The sequence below is a fragment of the Balaenoptera physalus genome (assembly GCF_965194825.1).
Source record: "Balaenoptera physalus genome assembly, chromosome: 19".
NCBI lineage: Eukaryota > Metazoa > Chordata > Mammalia > Artiodactyla > Balaenopteridae > Balaenoptera > Balaenoptera physalus.
Window position 1 is genome coordinate 3,205,603 of NC_138900.1, and position 21,523 is coordinate 3,227,125.

At 56.9% G+C, this 21,523-nt stretch overlaps 3 protein-coding genes across 4 annotated transcripts; 2 read left to right on the forward strand and 1 right to left on the reverse strand.

Annotated features, from left to right (window-relative positions):
- Positions 1-455: 455 nt before the first annotated feature.
- UBE2S (ubiquitin conjugating enzyme E2 S) lies at positions 456-5,872 on the forward strand. The gene is made up of 4 exons (XM_082436766.1): positions 456-888; positions 1,516-1,663; positions 3,020-3,210; positions 5,416-5,872. The coding sequence occupies exons 1-4, from the start codon at positions 886-888 to the stop codon at positions 5,728-5,730; spliced, it is 657 nt and encodes a 218-aa protein (XP_082292892.1). The 5' UTR covers positions 456-885; the 3' UTR covers positions 5,731-5,872.
- Positions 5,873-14,172: 8,300 nt separating this feature from the next.
- RPL28 (ribosomal protein L28) lies at positions 14,173-17,065 on the reverse strand. The gene is made up of 5 exons (XM_082436801.1): positions 16,920-17,065; positions 16,497-16,585; positions 16,278-16,401; positions 14,527-14,645; positions 14,173-14,313 (listed from the first exon to the last, which is right to left on the reverse strand). The coding sequence occupies exons 1-5, from the start codon at positions 16,993-16,995 to the stop codon at positions 14,224-14,226; spliced, it is 498 nt and encodes a 165-aa protein (XP_082292927.1). The 5' UTR covers positions 16,996-17,065; the 3' UTR covers positions 14,173-14,223.
- Positions 17,066-18,354: 1,289 nt separating this feature from the next.
- On the forward strand, positions 18,355-21,466 carry TMEM238 (transmembrane protein 238). Of its 2 annotated transcripts, XR_014256548.1 has the most exons (3): positions 18,355-18,982; positions 21,161-21,229; positions 21,342-21,466. XR_014256548.1 is itself a non-coding variant. In XM_082436797.1 (2 exons), the coding sequence occupies exon 1, from the start codon at positions 18,439-18,441 to the stop codon at positions 18,973-18,975; it is 537 nt and encodes a 178-aa protein (XP_082292923.1). In that variant the 5' UTR covers positions 18,359-18,438; the 3' UTR covers positions 18,976-18,982; positions 21,342-21,466. The 2 variants fall into 2 exon arrangements, 1 of the variants encoding a protein (XP_082292923.1); XM_082436797.1 differs by lacking the exon at positions 21,161-21,229 and having other exon boundaries at positions 18,359-18,982.
- The last annotated feature ends 57 nt before the right edge of the window (positions 21,467-21,523 follow it).

A 21,523-nucleotide genomic window follows, 5' to 3' on the forward strand; every position in this document is an offset into this window, starting at 1 on the left:
AAAACGTACAAGGATTCCCAGCACCCACCCCCACTCCCGGCTGAGGAAGGGGAGCGGGCATCCGCGCACGCTCATTTGCATACACAAAAACCAACGAACTTCATTGGCTGCGAGCGCCTGGGTCCGCGCTAGGCAAGGCTCCCATTGGTCGCTCACCATTTCTCTCGCCGCCCCCCAACCCCCTTACTGCCTTCTCCGTCAAGGATTGGCCCGCGCGCGTCTCGTGACGCCACTCCACGACTGCGCGTCCCTATTGGCCGGCGCGCCTTCTATCGTCCTTTTAAACCGCCAGAGTCCCACCTCCCTTCGCCCTGCCCAGGCTCCACGGCCGACCGTTAGTCGCGTGCGTGATCTCCTGGGCGTCGGGGCGCGCGCGTGCGCCAGCGTCTCATTCAAACGGGCCAATCAGCGGTCGCGTCGCCCTTCACGTCCTCTTCCACTCTACTTCCCCTTCTCCGTCACTCCATCCTCCCGGATCCCTTCCCCGACCACCGCGCACCCCCATTGGCCGGCCCGCCGAGCGCCCTCTCCCCAACTTCGGCCCGCAGCTTGCTGGAAGGGAGCGAGCCCGTCGAACGCCGAGGGCCGTGCGCGCTGACGTCACGGGTCGAGGCACGGCGAGAGGGGGCCGCGAGGGGGCGCGGCCTGTGGGCGGATATAAAAGAGCGGCGGTGCGCGCGCGGCCGGCTTAGTGCGGCCGGGCACCGGGGGTGGGCGGAGCTGCGGGCGCGCTTCGCGGCGGGCGTTGGAGGCAGCGGGGAGCAGAGCGGGGCCACCGGGGCCTCGCTAGGGCCGCAGCGGCAGCAGTTGGGCCCCCCGCCCCGGCCGGCGGCCGGAGAGCGCAGGAAGGGGGCCGGGGGGACCCGCCCCCGGCCGGCAGCAGTTATGGTGAGCGAGGCATCCAGGCCCGGGAGGGGTGGTTGGGCCCTCCCCAGAGGAGGAGGCGGGAGTCTCAGGAGCCTCTCGCGGGCGGCTTGGGGGGTTGGAGGGCCCACATGGGTATCCCGGGCCTGAGATGGGCCCAGGGGCCCTCCTGTAGGCGAGGCGAGGCGGGGCGGGGCGGGGCGGGGCGGGAGAGGAGGGCCCGGCCGAGCTCCGGGCTTTTTGGCCCGCCCGTGGGTGTTTCGGGAACAACGACGCTCCGCCGCCGTCTTCAGGCCCGAGTTGGGATTTCCAGGGTGGTCTTACCAAGGTTAGGTGGGGAAGGGGGACCGGCATAGGCCTCGGGCCTGCCCGGGATCGTTGGGGGGCCTTGCGGAGCTACGAGCGGGCCTTGGGGTCTTCTGGGGAAAGTGGAGTCATCCGCAAGCCCTCGGCAATCCGCCCTATTTCTAGTGGGAGATCAGCTTGGGGTGGTCGTCTGAAGGATCCTGGGTTGGGGGTTCTGGGAGCTCGGGGTGATTTGACAGCCTGGGACTGCAGGAGTAAGACTAGGGTGCCACTGCATCCTAGATCCTGCAGGAGGCACCGGGCCCTGGCTCTGCCTCTGGCTCACGCCCTTGTCTCCATACCTAGAACTCCAACGTGGAGAACCTGCCCCCCCATATCATCCGCCTGGTGTACAAGGAGGTGACGACACTGACAGCTGACCCACCTGACGGTATCAAGGTCTTTCCCAATGAGGAGGACCTCACTGACCTGCAGGTCACCATCGAGGGCCCTGGTGAGTGTGGGAACAAGAGGGAGGGGTGCACTTCCTAGATCCTCGTCAATCTTAGAGCAAGGATAGGAGGCTCCCACTGTAGGGTGGACTGCCAGACCCTGAGGACGCAAGGGTAGACAAGACAGGCACACCTGTTACACATGGTGCTCGCAGTATGCAGGGCAGGACACTAGAAATGGCAAGTAATTGTGTATACTTTCCCTGTAAGTGTTGTGAGAAAAATTCTGGGGGCCAGGAGAGCATATAATGGGGCCTTACCTGGGTTTGGGTGTTTCCTCCATCCTGAAGTATGGGTAGGAATTAAGTGGGATTGGGAAGAGGATGCCAGGTGGGGAGAAGTGTCAGCAAAGGCCTGGAGGGGAGGCTGGATCATCTCAAACTCCTTCCTGCCACCAGTGTTAGGTTTTCTGGGGACCAAGCAGAGAACAAGCTAAATGCAGGCTTGCAGGGAGATACCAGTAATAACCAAATGACTACAGAGGATCGTTTGATCTTGCAGAGTGGTTTAGCAGGTCGTTTCACGTGCACTACATTTAAGTTATCAGTTGAATTTTTACAATTTAAGTGAAGAGTATGTGACGAAGGACCTAGTCTGGAGTTGAACTTGTCGGGAGGGGGTCAGGGAAGACTTCCTGAGGAACAGAAGAACGACTTGTGAAGCTTATAGGGAACAGATCTTTTAGGGCTTGTAGGCCTCTTTTCAAAGGAGTCTGGAAAGGAAGCCTTTGGAGGGTTTAAAGCCGGGCCAGTGGGTCGCTTCAGACTTCACTTTGACGTCGGCAAGGGTGGGGATAGAATCTGGAGGCTAGTCAGGAAGCCACTGACCATGGGCATCCATCAGGTGAGAGAAGTGGTTCCGCTGGACTTGGAGGTGGGCTCAGATTCAGGAGTGGACCTGGAGGTCAGCTGCCCAGGCTGTGATGGGTTGGACGTGGGGGCTGGGGCACGAGGAACAGCTACGGGTCTGGAACAGCTCCCAGTGTTTGCTGCGGCAGGGAAGACCACGGAGTGGACACAACTGTCCTGACATTTGCCTGAGAGGCTTCCAAATAGATGTTTTTCCGAGGAGCTGAGTGGGCATGTGTGTCTGTGCCTCTTGGGAAGGGTGTGCTGTGCCTTCACTTGGGAATGAAGAGGGATCTATGGGTGGGGCCCACCAGTCAGGGGGTTAACTCTGAGCTGGGGATGGTGCCTGTGGCCCCCTGGGAACCTGGGCCTGTCTTCCTCTCGAGAACCCCCCGGTCTGGTGGAGGAGGCGGTGGGGCACTTGCCTCGCAGCCAGACCGTGGAGACTGGGTTTTGGGGGTGCCTGGAAGGCCTGTGCCTCCTGACGCTGTCCCCCTCTCTGCACTCCAGAGGGGACCCCATACGCCGGAGGCCTCTTCCGCATGAAACTCCTGCTGGGGAAGGACTTTCCTGCCTCCCCGCCCAAGGGCTACTTCCTGACCAAGATCTTCCACCCAAATGTGGGCGCCAATGGTGAGATCTGCGTCAACGTGCTCAAGAGGGACTGGACAGCTGAGCTGGGCATCCGGCACGTGCTGCTGGTGAGTTCTGCCTGGGCCCGGGCCTCCCTCCTGGGCGCGTCCCAATGATGTCCAAGCCACAGAGCCTTGTTTCTCTTCTAAAGTCAACGCTGAAGTGGTTGGGGCTTCCACATAAGAATCCAGATTTCCAGCTTTTCTGGAAGGGTTGGCAGTGCCCAGCTGCCTTTGCTGTGGAACAAGTGATGGGTTTGTGTAGCGGGACGGTGTTCTGACAGGTACAAGTCAAGCATCTGGTTAGGGTGAAGATAGACTTTCCAGTATCCAGCAGCGTACAGTTCATTGGTGCTTCAGTAGTCACAGCTTGTACAACCATCACCATTGTCATTCCGTTGTTTCTCAGCCAGGGGGGGTTTTGTTCCATTGGGGACAGTTTTAATTGTCACAGCTGGGGGTGCTACCAGCACCTAGTGGGTGGCCACGGGGAAGCTGCTGCACATCCTGCCGCAGGGACCACCCCGCGGAGAACCATCCGGGCCCACCTCAGCCAAGCGGAGGTGGAGACAGCCAGACGACTCGTGCTCCAGGGTCCCCATAGGCCACTCAAAGCATGTAGTCACCTGATGCCTCTCCACCCCTCTCACAAGGTGAAATTTAAAAATACAAACACTGAATTTCTAATGAGCCCCTGGGGCAGTTGGTAGGGAGGATGGGGAATTGGGGTTTCCTGCAGGGCCCGGGGGAGGACTGAGCACCAAGGTAAACAGACCCCAGACCTTTCCCTCCTCTCCCTGGAGCGCCAGTGGTGCCTGCCAGCAACACCAGAGATGAGCTCACAGAATAACCCCAAGTGTCCCCAGCGACCCTAGCGCCTGCAGTGCGGGGCCCAGGCCAGGCTCAGCCATGGGAGGGCAGCTGTGGGGAAGGCTGGTTGTGGGGTGCAGTTGTCAGAATTAGGGTGTGATCCTGGTCCCTCATGATTATCAGTGATGTGTGTTGGGCCCGGTGCTTTGGCGAGTACTCGTTACTGCCCCCATTTACAGGTGAGAGAGCATTTCACCTGCTCAAGGCCAGACAAGTTCTGGGTTCCTGGGGTGTTCTGTGTTCCCTTTTAGAATGAAAGTGGAGGTAAAACAAACACGGCTTAGGGGCCACAGCTGTCTGTGTAGACTCCTCTTAGAAGGGTCCATTGGGGGCTGGCTGGTCACACCTTTCAGCCTCGATTTACTCTGCAGTTAAAATGGGCAGATTGGGCTTCCCTGGTGGCGCAGTGGTTGAGAATCTGCCTGCTAATGCATGGGACATGGGTTCGAGCCCTGGTCTGGGAAGATCCCACATGCCGCGGAGCAACTGGGCCCGTGAGCCACAACTACTGAGCTTGCGTGTCTGGAGCCCGTGCCCCACAACGGGAGGGGCCGCGATTGTGAGAGGCCCGTGCACCGCGATGAAGAGTGGACCCCGCTTGTCGCAACTAGAGAAAGCCCTCTCACAGAAACGAAGACCCAACACAGCCACAAATAAATAAATAAATAAAAATTAAAAAAAAAATGGGTGTATTAAGGAATATTGAAGACTCACTTCCTTCTTGGACCACTCTCTGACTGTCCTCGGGCATCAGTCTCTGTTTATGCCCTGGCGCCTTTCTCTTGGGTGTTAACAGCTTGTCCAGCCAGGGTTTGTGCCTCTGCCCTTGAGATTCCTGTTAAAGCCAGAGATAGCTCTAGCTTTAAGCATCTTCCTGTAGTGTAATGTAGAGCTAGTTGTCTAGTTGCTAGTTGCTAGTTCCTAAGTTGTCCCCCTCACTTCCTTTTTTTTTTTTTGACTGCATTGCATCTTCATTGCTGCGCCCGGGCTTTTGTCTAGTTGCAGCCAGCAGGGGCTACTCTTCGTTGCGGTGCGCAGGCTTCTCATTGCAGTGGCTTCTCTTGTTGCGGAGCACGGGCTCCAGAGCGCAGGCTCGATAGTTACGGCTCGCGGGCTCTAGAGTGCAGGCTCAGTAGTTGGGGCGCACAGGCTTAGTTGCTCCGCGGCATGTGGGATCTTCCCGGACCAGGGCTCGAACCCATGTCCCCTGCATTGGCAGGTGGATTCTTAATGACTGCGCCACCAGGGAAGCCCCCCGTCACTTGCTGAATGAGCTGGGGCGAGTCACTGGTGGCGGGGCCTGCAGGCGTGTGCCGTCCCGGGGAGCGGTGCTGGGAATGGGGGCCGCAGGGTCGGCCGTGTGAGGCTTGGGGGGCCCCCCTGACCCTGGCGCTCTCCCCACAGACCATCAAGTGCCTGCTGATCCACCCGAACCCCGAGTCTGCCCTCAACGAGGAGGCGGGCCGCCTGCTCCTGGAGAACTACGAGGAGTATGCCGCCCGCGCGCGCCTGCTCACCGAGATCCACGGGGGCGCAGGCGGACCCAGCGGCGGCAGGGCCGAGGCCGGCGGGGCTGTGGCCTCCTCCGCTGACCCCGTGGCCCCCGGGGGCCCAGGAGGGGCCGAGGGGCCCATGGCCAAGAAGCACGCGGGCGAGCGTGATAAGAAGCTGGCAGCCAAGAAGAAGACGGACAAGAAGCGGGCGCTGCGGCGGCTGTAGCGGGCTCGCCTCCCTCCCTCTCCCACCGCCACCCGCCTGCCCCCAACTCTGTCTCTAAGTTATTTAAGTTATGGCTGGGGTGGGGGAGGGCACGGGGGCACTAGGACCTGGATTTGTTTTTCTAAATAAAGTTGGAAAAGCAGCTGCTGTTGCCTCCACCAGCCTGGCTTTGAGCAGCGGGCCCCCCAGCCCGAGTCTCCTCGCGGGCTGAGCACAGGGCCCTCAGCTCCACGGGCCTCCTGCTGGGGTCGGGGCGCCCTCTGTCTGAGGGGTGCAGTGCCAGGCACGGGCCTGCTGCTCATCTCTCCTGCCCTTGTTCTCCTGAAATGGGCACAGTGGCCGGGCAGTGGGTGTGGGAGCCCCGTCTGTCTGCCGTGCGCTGCGGCACTTGATCCCGTTCTAGCCAACAGAACATGTTCCTGTGGATTTCTGTATCACATATCACAAATCCCAGGCCTGAGGAGACACCTGTCTTACAGTTTGTGTTGGTCGGAAGTTGCTGTGATGGGCTGGTCACTGCTTGGGTTTCAGAAGCGAAGCTGAGGATCCACCGGGCATGCTCCTTTCTCGGGTCCTTTTCAAACTCAGAGTTGGCGGGATTCGGTTTCTTGGGGTTGTAGGGCCTGGGGCTATCCCCAGCTGCTAGAAGCTGCCGGGGTTCTCACCCCACAGCCCTCTTTTGTGGGACCCAGTTGATTAGATGAAGCTGATGAGCCCCGGGTGATAACTTGACTGCAGGAGCACGTCCCAGCGTGGTCACAGGTTCTGCCCTCACTCCGGGGGTGGGGGTGGGAGACCGGCACACGTCAGCTTCCTGCACGCAGCTGGCGCCCCGCGGCATGGCCCTTCTCCCTGCCCTGTTCCTTCATCTGCAGGAGGGCAGACCTGCTGGTCATTGTACCTCTTGGACTGTTACGGAGGGTCAGGTAAGGGCCGCAGACCCGGACAAGTGTCGGGGTTCTCGGCTGGTGGGAAAGTAGGGAGTGGTCCGTCTTGGCAGAAACCAACGAAGGCACAGATGGGGAGGCCAAAGATTTTGTTGCCCTCTGTCAGGCTCTGTGCCGGGCCTTAGGACACAGTGTCAAAAATGATCATAAAATACAAAGAGAAAGGAAAGCCTGGTATGCCAGTTTTCACAGTTGCTTCCTTTGTGAACAGCAAAGCCTGGAAATATAACCCACATGTTCACCAATGGATGAGTGAGTAAAGGAATTGTGAATTCACATAGTGGAATACTACTTAGCTAAACACTGATAAACAAAGTAACATGCTGAGTGAAGCCATATACGGAAGAATACAAAATACTTGATTCCATTTATATGAAATTCTAGAACAGGCAAAGTTAGTCACTAACGGCCAAAAGCAAATGACTGGCTGAGATCGGGGAGGGTAAAGCGTACAGGAGTGTGGGAAGGCTTTGGGTGTGATGAGCACATTGCAGATCCCGATTATGGTGGGGCTCACAGGTGCAGAATGATGTCAAAACTTACAGAGTATATACTTAAAACAGGTGTATTTTACTTTGTGTAAAGTATATCTAAGAGAAGTTGATTTAACTTTTTAAATCAAGGACTTCTGTTTATCTAAAGTAGAATGAAAGACAAGTCAGTGGGGTTGTATGCAAGACATACAATCGAAAAGGACAAATCCAAACAAATGTATAAAGAGCTCCTACAAATCAGTAAGAAACAACACAAAAGTTGGCAAAAGCACTTGCACAAATGCTTCACAAAAGGGAAAATCCCACCGACTACCAAGCACATGCAAAGATTCCCGTCATCACTAGTGATGGGGAAAGTGCAGTGTAAACCAAAGTTGAGACCACTATGCTCCCGTGAAACTTGCCACAGTGATAAGATCTGACAACGCCACTTGCAGAGCCACGGATAACTCTCCTGGCCCACAGTGCGACCCTGGCAGGAGCGTGAAATGGTAAAAGTCACGTGGGGACGCAGTAGTATCTCATTACTCAGCCTTCTTGCACACGTACCATGGGCTGCAAAACCACATTTGTCCTAATTGCAAGCAGTATAAACATGCTTGTACATTCAAGGAGCAACACTATACGACACAAAAGTAGTGGGCCATCACTACTTCCCGCAGCGTGGAGAACTCAGCATCAGGCAAACAAGCAAGTCACAGGAGACCCACAGTCTGAATGCCTTCGCACACAATTCCAAAACCGTCAAAACCAAGCTGTGCTGCTGAACACACACCTTGGTGGCAAAGCTGTAAAAGCAAGAAGATTGTTTCCCTAAAGCTCAGGACACTGGTTACCTCTAGCCAGTAGGGAGCCCAGGAGGGAAGTGTACAAATATGTTTTGTGTGCTTTTCTCTGTGTCTGCTATATTTCAGAATTTTAACAACATGAAGAAGCTCAGTATGAGATATGGACCAATCTCCAAAATACGTGAGAAAGAGCAACATGCAAATGCTGTACAAGATAGGCTACCATTTCTGTTTTTGTTTGTTTTAATTTTGTTTTAAATAGGATGTGGGACTTCCCTGGTGGTGCACGGGTTAAGAATCTGCCTGCCAATGCAGGGGACATGGGTTCAAGCCCTGGTCCGGGAAGATCCCATATGCTGTGGAGCAACTAAGCCCGTGCGCCACAACTACTGAGCCTGCGCTCTAGAGCCCGCAAGCCACAACTACTGAGCCCGCATGCCACAACTACTGAAGCCCTCCCGCCTAGAGCCTGTGCTCCACAACAAGAGAAGCCACCTCAATGAGAAGCCTGTGTACCGCAACAAAGCCCCAACGCACCCAAAAATAAATCAATAAATAGGATGTGTATTTGCTTGCATATTCATCGAATGCCTCAGGAAGGTTACATCAGCACCTGCAAATACTGTCCCAAGAAAGAGAGCTTGGAATACCATGTGCATGTTACCCATTCAAAAAAAAAGACTTAAGAAAAAAAAAAGCAAGCAAAGACTTGACTTTTTTTAAATTTTAAATATAACAAGAGCTTCTTCAATGAAACGGCTCCCTCTCATTCCCATCTCCCCACACGCAACACCCAAGTCCCTTCATCAGGGACAACCAGTGTCAGCAGGTTCTTGTGTATTTTTCTGGGGAAATTCTATGCAAACGTAAGCAAATTTAAACATATGTTCTATTTTTTTATTTTATTTTTATTTTTTGGCCACACCATGCTGCTTGTGGGACCTTAGTTCCATGACCAGGGATTGAATCCGCTCCCTCGGCAGTGAAAGCGTGGAGTCCTAACCGCTGGACCGGCAGGGAATTCCCATAAACCATAAACGTATGTTCTTTTACGTCCTGTGTTTCATCTGTGTATAACACGGCACATCGCACCTGGGCTTTTCAACTTAGCACATCTTGGCCATCTGTCCTGCAGCACTCACAGCCCTTCCCTGCCCTCAGCTATGCCACACTGAGCTGGAAGGAATGACCTTTGTGCATGGATCCCGTGGCACACAAGGAACAGAGTCAACCTTTTCAAGTGACATCCCTGTGCCAGAGGGCACATTCATTTGTAATTCTGTACCGATATGGCCAAGCTGTTCCCCGTGGGTTTGTACCAATTGACGCTGTCAGTGATGTGTGCCCATCCCCCCCACAACGGCCTCACTAAGTGCACTTTGATTTTTACCCAACTTTTGGGTGTTTCTCAACCTGAGAGGTGAACACTATCTTAGTCTATCTTTAAAAGTTTTTTTTTTTTTTTAATTATTTTTGGCTGCATTGGGTCTTCATTGCTGCAAGCGGGGCTACTCTTTGCTACGGTGCACGGGCCTCTCATTGCAGTGGCTTCTTGGCACGTGGGCTTCAGTAGTTGCAGCACACAGGCTCAGTAGTTGTGGCTCATGGGCTCTAGAGTGCAGACGAAGTAGTTGTGGAGCATGGGCTTAGTTGATCCACGGCATGTGGGATCTTCCCAGACCAGGGATCGAACCCGTGTCCCCTGCATTGGCAGGCGGATTCCCAACCACTGCGCCACCGGGGAAGCCCTAAAAGACTTTTTTTTACAACAGTTTTGGAGTTACACAGAAATCGTGAAGACAATACAGTGTCCCCGCCGCCCTTGGGTGCATCTCCTCCATAAATGCTACGCTAAGTGAAGGTGCTGAAACAAATGTGCTGGTTTTGCTGTGAGAACCTGGCCAAGGGCCATGGGGGTAACATACAGTCAGGGTGAACTCGGCAGGCCTGGGGTGCTCAAGGCCCACAGGTGGATGACTGTGAACAGTTTTCAAGATGAAACACAAGGGGCTTCCCTGGCCGTCCAGCGGCGAGGACTCTGCACTTCCACTGCAGGGGGCACGGGTTCAGTATCTGGGCAGGGAACTAAGACCCCGCATGCCAGGCGGCGTGGTCGGATCCGGGGCTGGCATCCGGGGCTCCTTGCATGTCTCCAAACCACGTGCTCATGTCATTTTCATAATGAAAGACTTTGAAGAACAGATTTTATTACAGCAAATGACTACAAGAGAAACAAAGAGATTTTTTAAATTCCTGGACTGGGAAGAAACAGCCTGGAGGGAATGCGGCCGAGGACACAGCGGTGTATTCACAGAACTCATGCAGACCGGGAGCCACGGGCACTAGCGTGTGTGGATTTGTCCTCAAAGTGCTCAGAAGAACACGAGCATCGTTTGGTGTGCAAACAGTTACAGAAACGGGAGGACATTTGTGATTGTTTTGAGCCCATCTGCTCAAGATAATTTATACTAAACTGTTCATTCACGCAAGGAAGATCTGTGGGCTTGTCCTGGCCAGCCATGTTACAAGCTTTCTGCACATTTAACCTCAGGGGCCTTAGGAAGTAAGGTCTATTCACATGCACGTGTCACAGGCACAGAGGTGGAGGAGTGACGGAGCCCTGAGGTATCTGAGGTATCCGTGCAGATGGAACTAAAATCAAGGCCAGGCCCTCCCATGAACAGAGCACGTCTCAGCGCTGAGTCTCCACTGCTCTGAGTGACCCTGTGTGGGCCAGCTGCCGAGGGTGCGCCCTACGCTCTGCAGACAGATCAGCACTGGAGACAACGGCAGCAAACCAAACCAGGATCTCTGCACTGCGGAGCCCTGAGGAATCAGACGCTAGAAACGACCTTATTGTTTCACCTGTAGGGAAACTGAGGCGCAGAGAGACTAGTGACGCACCCAAGCGTAGGAACTGACACGCGGAACTGGAGGGGGATGCTCTGGGTGGTGGGGGACGGGAGGGGTGTGGGCATCTCTCTGGGCACTTGCCTGTAATGCCACCGCCTCCTGGCCCCACTGTTCCTGCTGAGAAGCCAGCAGTGAGTCTTACTGTAGTTCCCTTGCATGAGTTGCTCTTCTCATGCTGCTTTCCAGATTTTCCCCGTCTTTGGCATTCAGCGTTTTTACTATGATGTGTCTGGGTATTTATGATTTTTTAAATCTTGTATTAATTCTTTACTTGCTTTTCCAATTTCCATGCCGACATACATCACTTGTGAGAAAACAAAGTTTGCATAGATGGCCCCCCATACAAACCACACCTGCCGCCAGGCTCTCTCCTTCCCCAGGAGGGAGATGGGAAGCTGAGGCCTGGAATGCCTGCAGCACTGGGGCTCCAGCAGCAGGGCCTCAAGACTGAGACCTGTTCCCTCCCACCAGCCCTCTCCTGGTTCCACCTCCCCGAAGTGCCATCCAGACCCCTGGCATGGCATCCCCAGCCCAGCCACCCCTGATGGCCCGGCCACCCTCAGGGCTAGAGGTCCACAGACTGAGTGAGGCTGTGTTATGAGGAGGAAACAGGCCACAGAGGGAGGTAGTTATCTTGGGGGTTCAGGTGACCAGCCGGACTCCACGTGGGCTAAGGGCCTAGAGGAGCAGGGCTCTGGGACAGACAAGGAGACGGACCATCTGACGGCCTGTCGCCACGGGGGGGAGCAGACGCTCAGCGCTGTGTGCGTCTGGTACGCTGGGTGCCGGGCTAAGTCCTGGCTCACAGGACACACCCGCTGGATGGACTTCAGTGCTGTGGAGAAAAATGAAGCCGGGGGGGGGGGGGGGGGGAGGATTTTTAAGAGTGGCCAGAAGAGGGACTTCCCTGGCAGTCCAAAGTTTAAGACTTGGCGCTTCCACTGCAGGGGGCGCGGGTTCGATCCCTGGTCGGGGAACTAAGAACCCGGATGCTGGCCAAAGGGGAAGAAAAGTGGTCAGGAGACCTCACTGCCCTGCAACACGTGAGAGTAAGAGGCCCTGGCTCCCTGTGGGGAAGCACCTTCCAGAGAAACAGCTAGTGCAGATGCTCCCAGGCAGAACCGCGTGGGCTGGGTGGACAGCAGGGGGCTGGGCGTCCGGGTGGAGATGGGCCCGACCAGCCAAGGCTAGGGGGCTGCCTTTCACTCGCAGTGGGATGGGAACCGCAGTGGGATGGGAACCGTGGGAGGGTTTTGAGCAGGTGTTAAGTCGCCTAAGTTCCACCTGGAACTAAAGATGCCACTCCAGCTGGGTTGAGGACAGACCCCCGTGGGGTGAGGGCGGATGGTCCAGGGGAGAAAGAGGGTTCGGCAGGAAGGGATCAGGTTCACGCCCACTGAGGAAGGCTGGAGGGGGCAGCAGGGTGGGAGGGGGGTCAGGAACTGTCTGGGTGTGTGGAGCTCCTGGGCCCCGGCACAGAGCTGTGAGGTGGGGGCAGGGTTGTCGTCTCTGCACAGGGTCCTCAGGATGGCAGAGACCTGAGTCCTTGGCCCGTGGCATAGTGGCTGGCACATAATAGGTGCACAGGAAACACACCACGAGCAATGACGTGGGTGACCTTTACCCATCTGAGCCTCGGTTTCTACATCTGTAAGGTGGGGATGATATCTGCTTCATGGGGCATCTGGGGCAGTCAGAGAAAACAGCCTCTCAAGTGTACGTGTGTGTACGTATATGTGTACACACGCACGCCACAGGCCCATCTGAAGAGTTACAGAGACGCCATCCAGCTTGTCATAGGCTTAAAACACTACGCCAACAGCTAATTGCCGCACTTACCTGCATTCTTTAACCCAGGGGTCCTCAAACCCCAGGCCGTGGACCAATTCTGGCCCGCAGCCTGTCAGAACTGGGCAGCACAGCAGATGAGCGGCGGGCAAGCGAAGCTTCATCTGCTGCTCTCCATCGCTCACGTTACCGCCTGAACCACATTCCCCTCGCCCAGTCCGTGGAAAAAGGGACTTCCACAAAACCAGTCCCTGGTGCCAAGAAGGTTTGGGACCGCTGCCTTAGCCCACGTAATTCTGACAAGAGGCAGAGAGATCCAGTTACTTGCCCAAGGCCACACAGCTAGCAGCTGAGCTGGCAGAAGGACCCAGGCAGGTGCCCAGAGGCAGTGCCCACGAGCCCACGTCACAGTTGTAATAAACACAAGGAAGCAACTAGGAGAACCTACGTTAGACCCAGCGGTCAGAAGAGACCTCTGAGGAGACAGAGCGGCGCAGCCTGGGGGAGGGCCGGAGGGCGGCCAGGAGCAGCTGAAGGCAGCGGGGAGGGCAGTCACCTGCTGAGAGCAGGAAGCACGTGAGGGCCAGAGCTGCAGGGACGCTGGGCTCACCCCCAGTGCAGCCGGAGGCAGACACGCTAGGCCAGGGGGGCTCCTCGCCAGAAAACGGCTGTGTAAGGACACGCCTGCTGGCAGAAAGCCCGAGGCTGCCACCTTCCTCCTGGGTGGCTGGGGCAGCTCATGTTCCCCTCCCCCAGCTGTGGACAGAGTCCCACAGGCTTCTGGACTCAGGAGCTGCACTGGTGCCTGTGAGTGCAGTTCTGGGCCCAGAACCAACGGCCACGGCATACTGAGGGCCCTGTCCACCCCCAAGTCCTAGGATGCTCACTTCACACCTGCAGAGCCCCCTGGAGAGGCCGAGCTGCCCCAGGACCTGCCGTGGGAGGGTAGGGCCAGCCTGCTCCTCACCCCAGTTCCCACTGGGGTTTCCAGGCCACCCCAGGAGGAAGAAACGGTCTACAGCGGGGGTCCCAGACAGCAAAGACCCAGACCGTAAATGCTTCCTCCTTCAAAGGCCACACTGCCAACACTGCTGTGCCACAGGCCACAGAACTACACACAACAGAAGGCGCGCTGACCCTTGGTCTAGATGCCCACCCCTCAGGAACCTTAGACTAAACGTTAAAAAAACAAAAACTTCCACTTTATATCTCTCTTGAAGCTTTATCATGCATTAGCAGAGTGTGGGATCATGCTGATTCTAGATTTTACTTAACCTGCAGTTCCTTTTTTTTGCGGTACTGAACAATCACCTCTGAGCGTCGAATGTAAAAATTCACACCAACGCCAGCCCTCCGTGATGGGCAGAAACGATGGGCCAAGGACACACACGAAAGCTGGGGCTCAGCTCCCCCACCTGGACCTGGTCCCTCCAGACTCAAGACACTGGGACGACCGTGTGCTGCTGGCTGGTAGGGGAGCCCCTGGGGACACGGCCTGGAAGGCGAGGAGGCTGAGGCAAGTCAGCTGACAGCTTTATTGAATTGGGGAAGGGGACAGATCACTCAGGAGCTCTTGGTGGGGCGGGTCCGCTTCCTCTTCACCATCACAGGCTTCTGGCTGCGCAGGATGGCGCTGGCTCTGCGGATGGCAGCCTGGGAGGCGAGGCGAGCTCAGATCACCCACCCCACCAGCTGTGCCCCCCACCCCCGCATGCCTCCCAGATGGGCGACGTTCCCTCTTCCCCAGAGCGCAGGTCCGGCTCCAGTCACCGGAGGGCCGTCCTTCACAGCACTGGCCAGGCTCCCTGGGTCCCCACTGTGTAGTCGCCTCCACCACCTGGCATCAGCTCTCCAGCCCCCACTCACCATACGCAAATCCGGGCGGTACTTGTTCTTTCGGATCATGTGCCGGATGCTGCTGAGGGTGGCCCGGGCGTTCTTGTTGATGGTGGTCCGCACGTAGGAAGTGGCTGGCTTTCGCTGGCCTGGTGTGGTGGGGAGAAGAGGGGCCCCAGGGGTCAGACGGTCTGGACCTTTGGTGCCCACCCCCGGGGTGAGGGCACAGTCTCACCCAGAGAACCCGAGTGCCTGGACTGTGTGAGCCTGGGAGGCAGCCCCATCTCCAAGCATCAACTTAACAGGACGATGGCGAGGGCCACCACAGGCCAGGCCCTGCACCTGTATAGGCGTCTCCTCTCCAGCCTGTCCCTGAGACACAACACTGCTCATCTCACTGCACCGAAGGGGAAGCAGAGGCAAAGGAACCAGGACTCCCTTGCCCAAGGTCACAAGCACAGTTGTGTGACTCCAAGGAGAGCCTGGGCGAGGTGGGCACTTGGCACCACGCTGACCAGGTGGCGAGCGCTCCCCAGAAAGCAGCTCTGGCTCCTCTCCCTTCCGCACCCTCCTGGGCTCTAGCTACCCGCTCAGCAACAAGTGTCTGAAACGCCAAGCTGTGAGGCTGGGGTGATGTGGAGCCACAGGAGGACCAGGGGTAAGAAGAGGCCTGGGGAAAACACCTGCCCCTCACCTGTGCACAGGTGGAGTTGGACTCCCCTGCCCAGGATAAAAAGGAAAACACCCCCTTTATTGCGCTAAAGACCTGATGGGGTCCTGGCTAGGATCCTGGGCTCCTGGGTTTCCCCCCAGATGCCAAAGACCCTGTACCATACTGGAGATTTCACGTTAGCCTTCTGACCCCAGAGGAGAGCCCATGTTACCTCCTCAGGTCAACCCGATTCCTGACAGCCCAGGAAAAGCCACCCAACAATCCAAGAAGGGAAAGCAAAGGTTTTGGGACCCAGCGCACCAGAACAGGGTTCTCAGGAGTGTGGGAACCTGAGAAGCCCAAAACATAAGCAACTGCTTGCTCCTGGGTCTGTGCTTCTGGGAAGGGAGATTAACCCCCTTCCCTCTGAGAACAGAAGGCAGCAGATGTGGCGGCTGCTGTCACTGAACAGGACACAGGGCTCAGAACCCAAAGAGAAATCAGTCCTCATCAGGGACCCGGGAAAAAGCTCATTCCTATCTCTTAAAACCCACTGCCCACCTACAAACAAAAGTGTTGCGGGTGCGATACCATGACTCAGCTGTTACCCAGAGACACCCCTGCCTCCCCTTGACCTCCTCTAAGAGTCTAAAAGGGCCTGTCTGTGCCTGAGACACAGGGAGGTGGGATGCTGAGCGCCCCATTCTGAATCCTCGAAGCCAGAATGGGAGCCAAACTACTGCTTCAAACCCAAGCTGTCACTTCCTATGCGGGAGCTAGAAGGCGGCTCCCCATCTGTTTACCTGAATTTTCCCACCGGTGGAGGCAGACTTCCACCTGCTTCAAGGATTTATTCTGAAAACGTCATCAAACCATGCAACCCTGTACTTTAACCCTGACAAGCACGCAGCGGAGTTCAGGTGCTTTTAATTTCTCCACTTTTTAGATGATAAGCTCACATAGCTGGTGGGCTAGCTTGGAGAGGAACCAGCCTCCCAGGCAAACATCCTGACCCCAGGAATCCTCCGTCCAATAGCAGAATCACTCCCGCGGCCCGACAGTGAAAAACCACAGCCCCCTGCCCCGGATGGGGGTCTGTTGCCTGGGCCCAGCCAGGGCAAATGCTCACCGGATCTCCGCTTCATGACCACCACGACCCCTTTGCCGTCCGCCGCCGGCTCCACGCCCACAGTCTTGCGGTGAATGAGCCCGTTGTAGCGAAAAGAGTTGCGGGCCTTCAGGTTATTGGGTTCCTGGGAAGGAGAACGCATCGCGGTCATGAAGAGGAAGGGGGCACAGCAATCGTAAAGGTCCCTCCCTCCGACCCACGCGTCAGAACCCCGCTTACGGTGCTGTACGTCTGCTTATTCCTTTTGATCAAGAAGCTGGAGCAGTTCCGCACGACCATCCATTGCAGATGCGCGGACATGGCGGCAGCTGCGGAGAAAGGGGCGCGGGAGAACGTCAGGGGAGCAGCAGGCCGATGCCGGACAACAGAGAAAGGGTGCGTTTGGGGACCTGGCGAATGGGAGCACCGCGTGGGCCGAGAGCGCCTAGAAATTTGCCAGGCGGGGCTGGGCGGCCTAAGGTGGAGGCGCTGAACCTGGGCGGCCGAGACTAACTGCGAGGGACGAGAGGTGAGAATCCACAGCGACCTAAGGCGGCGGGGGCGGAGTGAAGCCAAGAGCGCGAGGGGCGCACTGAGACAGGCAGGCAAGGGCACAGACACCCGGTGGCAGGCGCGAGAGGCGGTCACGCGGGAGCAACTCACCTCCTCTCGTGGCGGCGGCCGGATACGGAAAGAGGCAGGCGAGGGGCGGGGCGACGCCTTTAATAGCAACACGCATTTCCGCTTCCTCTCAGGGTACACACGCGCGCGCCGTCTCCTGTCCCCGCCTCCTTCCGCCCGCCTCCGAGGCAGCTCGGCCACATTCGGCTATTTCCTCCAGTCAGTCTCAAACCGTTCGGGGACTTTCGGAACTCTTCGGCTAGGGACCCGAGGGCGTGTTCTCGACGCGGAGTGGTACAGTTCCGAGGGCCCTTCGTGTGTTTTCGGAACTCCACGGCTGGATTTCCGAGTGTGTCCCTTTCCAGAAGTCCCAAGTCCCCTTCCTCAACGGCTTCTGTCCAAATTGCCACTCAGAGCTTGGCACAGGGTGGGTGCTCAACAAACATTTGTTTTATGAATGAACTTGTTAGTGCGTTAACTATTTAAACCACACAAGGACTTCGGATGCTTCCACGTTCTTCGTAGGCCCTCGGCTATTCCCGACGAAGGCAGCAGGCTCGGTCGGACATTTTCGGAACTCTCCGGAAACACTCTTCCGAAGGGCGGCCAGCTTCCCTCTTATTGGCCCATGCCCGCTTCGAATCTCTTCGGAAACACTCGGTCTCCATTCGGCCACGTTCGGAAACCTTCGGCTAACCCCGGGAGCTCCCTCTCAATTCGCCCTCCCCTGTGTCCTTTTAAGCTCCTGCACCATTTCGAGTCTAGAGAGAAGCCGGACGGACCCTTCTCGCAGACTGCCGCCCATTTCTTCTAAGGGCGAGGTGTGTTTGGAGGAAACGAGATTTGCCTGGGAAAGGTCTTGGTTCCTTTAGGGCTTGCATACCTGTTCGCCCAGCTTATTTCCTGTGCCTCGCGGACTCCAGCCCTATTCTCCCCCTCCGTTCCGCCCTATGTCACACCCGTTACACTTTAGGGAAGTTTATTTTCTGTTGTCAGGGTCCTCTTTAAGGGGCAGGAGCCTCGCCTGATATACCTCTGAGTCCTCAGCCTCACCAGCACAGGGCCTGGAGAGACTCCAAGTGAACAGAAGGAATGACGGTGCTTTATGTCACCTCCATTAGGGCACCTTGAGTTGTGATTATGTCCAGAAACTCCTTGAAGGCAGGGGCCTTGTCTGGCCCATCTCTGTGCCCCTGGACTTCGCCGTAATGAGTCCTGACAGTCCAGAGGCCCCAGGAGAAATCTGAGCAAACAGGAATGTTGGGGTTTGCCCTGCTGCCTCTATATTAGAGCACCCCGGATTTTCACCATGCGCTGCTTCAGGCTCCTTAGGGTGCAGGGGCCCTGGGCCGCACTAATCTGTGCGCCCAGCTGCCCCCAGCATCGGCTTCTGAGGGGCAGGGCGCCCCCGGGCCGGGCCCGACCGCACCCAGCCCAGCTCAGGTGACCAGGCGGGTGCCGGGCACACCTGGCGCAGTCCCCTGACCCCGCCCCGGACCGGGCCGCACCCGGAACGCGGAACGCTCTCCGTCGGAGCCAGCCGCTGCGGTGGAGCAGGGCCATGGCGGCGGCGCCAGCGGTGTGCGCCTCGCAGGGGCCCCCGCCTGGCGCACCGTCCCCGCCGGCGGGCGCGCCTGTGCCCGCGTCGGGCCTGGGCCGCTGCCGGTTGGCGCTGCTGCTGGCCGTGGCGCTGGACGTGGCAGGCATGGCGGCGCTGCTGACCGGCGTGTTCGCGCAGTTGCAGGTGCGCGGCCGCGACTTCGGCGACCTGCTCATCTACTCGGGCGCGCTGCTCGTCTTCCTGAGCCTGCTCGGCTGGATCCTCTGGTACACCGGCAACATCGAGATCTCGCGCCAGGAGCTCGAGCGCGACTACGGCCTGCGGCCCTCGGCGCTCTCCCGCCTCGCGCGAAAGCTCTCCCGCCGCTGGTCGGCGCCAGCTTCTTCCTCCGCCGGCCGGCGCGCCGCGCCCGTCTCCTGGGGAGCGCGCGCCGCCGCCCGCACGCCCCCGCCGCACGCCCCCGGCTCCCGCCGCGTGCGCCTGCAGCTCGTCTCGCTCGAGGCCGGGCCTGGGGCGGCGGGTGCGGGCAACGAGTGAGCCCGAGGTGAGGGGCGGGGAGCGGGGCGGGGCAGAGGGGAGAGATGGAGGGACCGAGGGACAGAGGGGAGATGGAGGGACAGCGGGAGAGATTGAAGGACAGTGGGAGAGATGAAGAGACAGACGGAGAGCTGGACAGGTAGTGCGAGGGAGGGAGGGAGGGAAGGACAGAGGGGAGAGATGGAGAGACATCAAGGAGAGATGGAAATGGAGAGGGAAAGATGGAGAGACAGAGACAATGGGGAGAGAGAGACAGGTAGAGGTCAAAATTGGAAGGCAGAGAAGCAAAGACTAGCGGAGACCCAGAGGATGAAGACCTAGAGACAGTAGGCATGGGTGCAGACTGGGGAGAGACAAATGACACCCTGCCCCCAGACGTGCGTGAGGGCTGGAGAGTCACCTTTAGCTCCACCAACACTTGGAGATGATTCGTCCCTGTGCTCCAGTCCCCAGGTGCACCGAGTCCTGTTTCCCATTTAATCCTCCAAGTGTAACAGAGTCTCTGAGGTCACTGCTATTACTGTCCCCACCCCAGGGAGGACACTGAGGCCCCAAAAGGTGCCACCTCTTGCCAAAAGGGAGGTACCTGTTGCACTCTCCAGAGTGCACTCCTCTGCCAGAGACCTGCTGTGGCTCCCTGTTGCCCTCTGGTTAAATCCAAGCCACTCACTATGTGTGTGTTTGCCACATCTCAGCCCCACATCTCCTGCCTTCTCTGCAGTTAGAATGACCTCCCTCAGTCCACGATGGCCAGGCTGTCTCACACCAACTGGCCTCTGTCCATGCCTTCACCTACACTGGGGGTGCCCTTGTTGTCTGCACTCCACTCAGAAAACTTCCCAGGTGTCTTTTCAGATCCAACTCAACTTCAGTGCCTTTCTCTGGGTCTTCACATTGTCTGAGTTACCCTTGTTATTGCTTGTATCACTGTGTGTTGTATGTGTGTGTGCTGATACTGTCTCTCCCACCCAACAGGGAGCCCCTGGAGGGTAAGGCCTGGGTCTCTGGTGTCTTTGTTCTTAGCATTCCCCAGCAAAGAGTGAACTCAGGAAGTCAGAGATTGATGATCCGGTGGGTGGGTGGATGGATGGATGGATTGGGTTGATGGATGAGTGGATGGATAGATTGATTGATGGATGGATGGGTAGATGAAGTTGTGGGTGGATAGGTGGATGGGTGGGTGGATAGAGGGATAAATGGATGAATTGCTTGATGGATAAATAGGTGGTGGATGGGTGGATGTGGTTGGATTGATGGATGGATAGATGAGGGATAGATGGATGGATGAATTGGTTGATGGATGGGTGGGTGGATGGATGGATATGGTGGGATTGATGCTGGTAGATGGGTGAATGCGGGGTTGTATGGATGTTTGGGCAGATGGGTAAGTAGATAGATGAGAGGATAGATGGGTTGGTGGGTGGGTGGGAAGAATTAAATTCTAATGTCCTAAGACATTCTTTATAGGTGATGAATTAACTTTCCTTCTCTGCATCCAGAAGGATAGTTATATACCCTTTTTTTGTGAGAATTTTGAAAATAGTCAGTCCATTCATATGCTATGTTCTGTGGTTCAGATGAGGAAACAGTTTATGCATAGATGAAGCATGAGCTAACACAAAATTTGGCATACAATGCAGAAATAACCACCTGTGGTTAAAATTACCCCTGGAAACACTTTACCTTGCCCAGAAGTCTAACACAGCTGGGTAGACCTCTGCTGCTAGAACCACTTGCCAGAAACTGGCCAAGCTGACCGGCCTGTAGGCCCCTCTTAGAAGGAAAACGGGCCTTTCCAAACACAGGACTCCATAATGGCAGGGTGAGGTGGTTCCAGCACATGAGGGACAGAGAACTGGAATTTTAACAGAGGGGCCTGTAGGTCCTGGCTCTGGTCACTTCTCTCTCCCTCTGGGACCAAAATTAGTTGAGAAGATGTGCAGAGCCTAACCCATCCTATGTCATTTCTCTCCCCATTTCATCTTCTCTGTCTCTGCCTGTCTTTCTCTTTGTCCCTGTGTCTGTCTCAGTCTATCTCCCGTGTCTTTTTTTGTCTTTGTGCCTCTGTCCTTCCCTTGACATATGTGTCTCTCCCTCTCTCTCTTTTGTGTGTAAGTCTCTCCATCTCTGCCTTTCCTTGCCTCTCATTCCCCACCTTGTACCACTGGGTTCCGGTGAGTTAAAGGCACAGTCGCTGCCGCACGTCAGGGCACGGAGTAATGAAGGAGCCAATGAGCAAGTGCGTCAGTCAATGGTGAGGGACTGAAGCGGGAGGAAGGGGCTCCTTCTCCTGGGTGGTGGTCCTGGGATGCAGGGATACACGCAGGGGTCCTGAGCAGCCACTAACCCCACCCTCCCTCCTACAGACGAACGCATGGCCGCACCTGTCAGGACCCGATGGAGATGCACAGCTGCCCCCGTCATCATCTGGCTGCCAGGATGCCTACGTGTCCTGCATCTATCCTCCCCTGGATAAAGGGCTCTGCCTCACTGTGCTTCGTATCTGTCTGGGGAGGGACGGCACTGGGGCAGGGGTGAGGGAGGGGCT